The 3503-nt window shown below is 42.8% G+C and overlaps 1 protein-coding gene across 1 annotated transcript; it reads left to right on the forward strand.

The window, feature by feature from the left end:
* Positions 1-1476: 1476 nt before the first annotated feature.
* On the forward strand, positions 1477-3292 carry LOC132781409 (free fatty acid receptor 2). Its single transcript, XM_060785665.2, has one exon. It carries the CDS (start codon positions 1477-1479, stop codon positions 2494-2496), a length of 1020 nt encoding a protein of 339 aa, XP_060641648.1. The 3' UTR covers positions 2497-3292.
* Positions 3293-3503: the final 211 nt, after the last annotated feature.

Consider the following 3503-nt stretch of genomic DNA (forward strand, 5'->3'; position numbering starts at 1 on the left):
CACTTCTGCCTTTCAGCTTAAGAAGAATTCACTTCTGGAAATGTGTTTGAAAAACAGAGTTCGTTCAGGTCAATGTGCATGCAAATTAGAACCAGAATTAGAAAACCATAAACAAGAGATAATGTAATATAAGGTACTATGCACGTGTCACCTCTACTGTCTCCTTTCCTGCTAAGATAAGTGAAATGGAAGAGATAATAGTTTTCCTTGGTGTAATGCTCATATGATAGCACTATATGTGTGTGTGTGTGTGTGTGTGTGTGTGTGTATTGAGAGAGAGAGAGAGAGAGAGGGAGGGAGGGAGGGAGGGTGGGTTTCACATACACAGGTACCTCATATTAGGTAGCACATCTTAGCCAGCTCTACTTACACATTATCTAACCATAAAACAATCCAGTAAGATAAATCAATATTTGTTAACTTATATATTGCAATGGGAGCGGGGAATGAGATTTCAATGATTACTTTGCCTAAGGCATCTAGCAAGTTCAAGGCAGTGGCAAGAGTTTGTTTTATTAGGCTCACCAATTGCTTTAATCTGAATTTTTACAAAAATATTCTTCCACTTTTCTGGCCACTGATGTTGTGAAAACATTAATAGTTTTAAAAAAGGCTTCTATGATATTTCTTAAAACTGCCTTATTTGTTTCTGTAGTATGTTGTACTGTAGTATGAATGCAACTCTCTTGAAGTAAAGGTAGGGAACAAACATTTTGTTCTCAGCAGGAAACTAAAAATCAGGACCTAAAGTTGTTTCAAGAGAATTAAATGCCCCCGTCCCGTAACAGAAAAATTGTGGGTTGTTGTGAGTTTTTCTGGGCTGTACGGCCATGTTCCAGAAGCACTCTGGAATGTAGTATGTTGCATTCATGCACCATTCCACCATTTCTTCCTTAACTTATGATGCTAAAGAGTGTCGATGTCTAACAAAACTATACAACCCAGGATTTCATGGGTCAGTGCTGCAGAATCCTGGAATTTGTAGGTTGGTGGGGCACCAGAACTCTTTGGCAGAGAAGGCTAAAGACCTTGTAAAAATACAACTCCCAGGATTCCATAGCATTGAGCATGGAAGTTAAATTGGCGTCAAACTGCATTAATTCTACAGTGTAGATGCAGTAAGAGAGAGTGTGACATGTACAAGGTCACCCAGTGAATTTGAACTAGCATTGTACTAGGATTCTGCTATCCAGAATCCTAGTACAATGCTTAAATCACTTGATTACGGTCCATGGACCCACAGTTGACAAATAAATAACATACAGGAGTTTACAGATCCCTCATTTGCAGCTCCATACATATGTGTCCTTCACCTTTCCCATGCTGCCATTGAGTATTTTGGTTTAGAATAGGAGCGCGGGAGAACATGGAGAAATGGGAAACCAGTACGGGGAACTGGGAAGTCAGTTTGAACAAGTTGTGTTTTCTATTAATATCATTTTTTCCTTTCTCTTTGCAGAAGCCCAAAGGGTCGCTATGACACCGGATAACTCGGTTGTCCTTGCTGTTTACATCTTTGCCTTCTTGGCTGGACTCCCTGCCAATCTCCTGGCCTTCTACACATTCCTGGTGAAAGTGCGCAAGAAGGCAGCCCCCATAGACATCCTTTTGTTCAACTTGACTGTATCTGATGTGATCCTTCTGCTCTTCCTGCCCTTCAAGATGGTGGAGGCTGCCTCGGGCATGACTTGGCCTTTGCCGGACTTCCTCTGCCCACTTACTGGATTCTGTTACTATAGCAGCATCTACATCAGCACCCTGTTTCTCACAGCGATCAGTGTGGAGCGCTACTTAGGTGTTGCCCATCCCATAAAGTACAAGTTGCATCGTAAACCCATCTATGCAGTAGTGGCCAGCTTTTTCTTCTGGTTGCTTGCCTGTTCCCACTGTAGCATTGTCTACATTGTCCAGTACCAGGTGTTGGACATCAACGAGACTGTCCCCATCCTAAAAAATGTCTCCAAATGCTATGAAAAATTCTCCCCCAGACAGCTTCACATTCTTCTGCCTGTCCGACTGGAACTCTGTGTTTCTCTCTTCTTGGTCCCTTTCTTTGTCTCCCTCTTCTGCTATGTCAACTTAATCCGCATCCTGACCTCCTTACCAAACATTCAAGCCCGCAGGAAGCAACGGGCCGTGGGCCTGGCAGTGGTGACATTGCTCAATTTTGCCATCTGCTTCGCTCCCTACAACATCTCCCACATTGTGGGTTTCATTCAGAATGACAGCCCTGATTGGAGAGTCTATGCTTTGCTCCTCAGCACCCTCAACGCTTCCTTAGACCCAGCAATCTTCTACTTCTCCTCCACAGCCATCCAGAGAACTTTTTCTGATTGTTTTGCTGGTATGGGTTGCAAGCTGCAGGCCTTGATGCCCACATGCTACCAACTTTGTTTGCCTTGCTGTGAGACAGAAACGGATGGCAATGCAGTTGACAAGTCCTCTCTATCGCGTATGGGGGAGAGGCCTTCAGAAAGGCTTGGGAGAGATAGGTAGTACTTGAAGAGTTTTGTTTGACATCACGTCCTGGGGGTGAAAAAAGTTGTCTGTATGGGGTAATGGAAAATTTATTCCTAACAACTCTTAGTAACTACAAGTCCTTCACAGGGTTTCAGACTAGCTCCCAAGCAAGGTCTGCATGGGGTCTACTCCACATCTGTTGCAACTCTTCTTATGGTTGGCCTAAGTGATGAGTTTCAACTAACACTAAATGTAGCGAATCACTTCGCTTTGACAGAAATGTTTTATGTGGTCCAAAAACCACCCAGTCTTCCTAAAGCCTGGCACCAGAAGATGCAGAGCCAACCTTAAGAAATGGAGCTACAAAGTAGAGTTCACAACATGCAAGTGTGGAGAAGAGCAAACCACAGACCACCTATTACAATGCAGTCTGAGCCATGCCAAATGCACAATGGAGGACCTTCTTATAGCAACACCAGAGGCACTCCAAGTGGCCAGCTACAGGTCAAAGGACATCTTGTATAATGCCAAGTTTTTTTTTACTTTGTTTGTGTTTTTAAATACATTACAACTGTACCCTCAATTTGCATCTGACACGATAAATAAATAATTCCCCAAAGCCTGAGAAAGATCTGAGCAAGGAAGCTACCAACTGGAACTGGCCAATTCAATTACCAACTAGCCCATTTGTTTCCGATGCACAATTGATTTCATAGCTGATGCCTCACACAGTTCAGCCTTCATCTGCTTATGGAATCATAGCAACACTGCTGGGATCCAATGTGAACCATTTCAGGATTTGAACCCTTGGCATTGACCTACTGTTGCAATAAAGGACAAATTATGCCTACTTTTTTTGCCATCCACTCTTGTAGGCTGATTTGCTTTTGATGCGTACCAGGAAATTCAAAGTTCAGACTTTCTGTTCCAGTAAAACTCTGCCATTTGATTAAGTCAATAGGAGGCCTGTTATCATTTATACAAACTGGCTGGTTAAATAGGTTTGAAATATCAAGCAAAAGAAAACACAGCACTCTGGCATT

Source organism: Anolis sagrei, chromosome Y, assembly GCF_037176765.1.
Source record: "Anolis sagrei isolate rAnoSag1 chromosome Y, rAnoSag1.mat, whole genome shotgun sequence".
Lineage (NCBI taxonomy): Eukaryota > Metazoa > Chordata > Lepidosauria > Squamata > Dactyloidae > Anolis > Anolis sagrei.

Bases quoted from the DNA above. Each gene is read 5' to 3' on its own strand.
- LOC132781409 (XM_060785665.2), top strand. From the start codon at position 1,477: ATGACACCGGATAACTCGGTTGTCCTTGCTGTTTACATCTTTGCCTTC.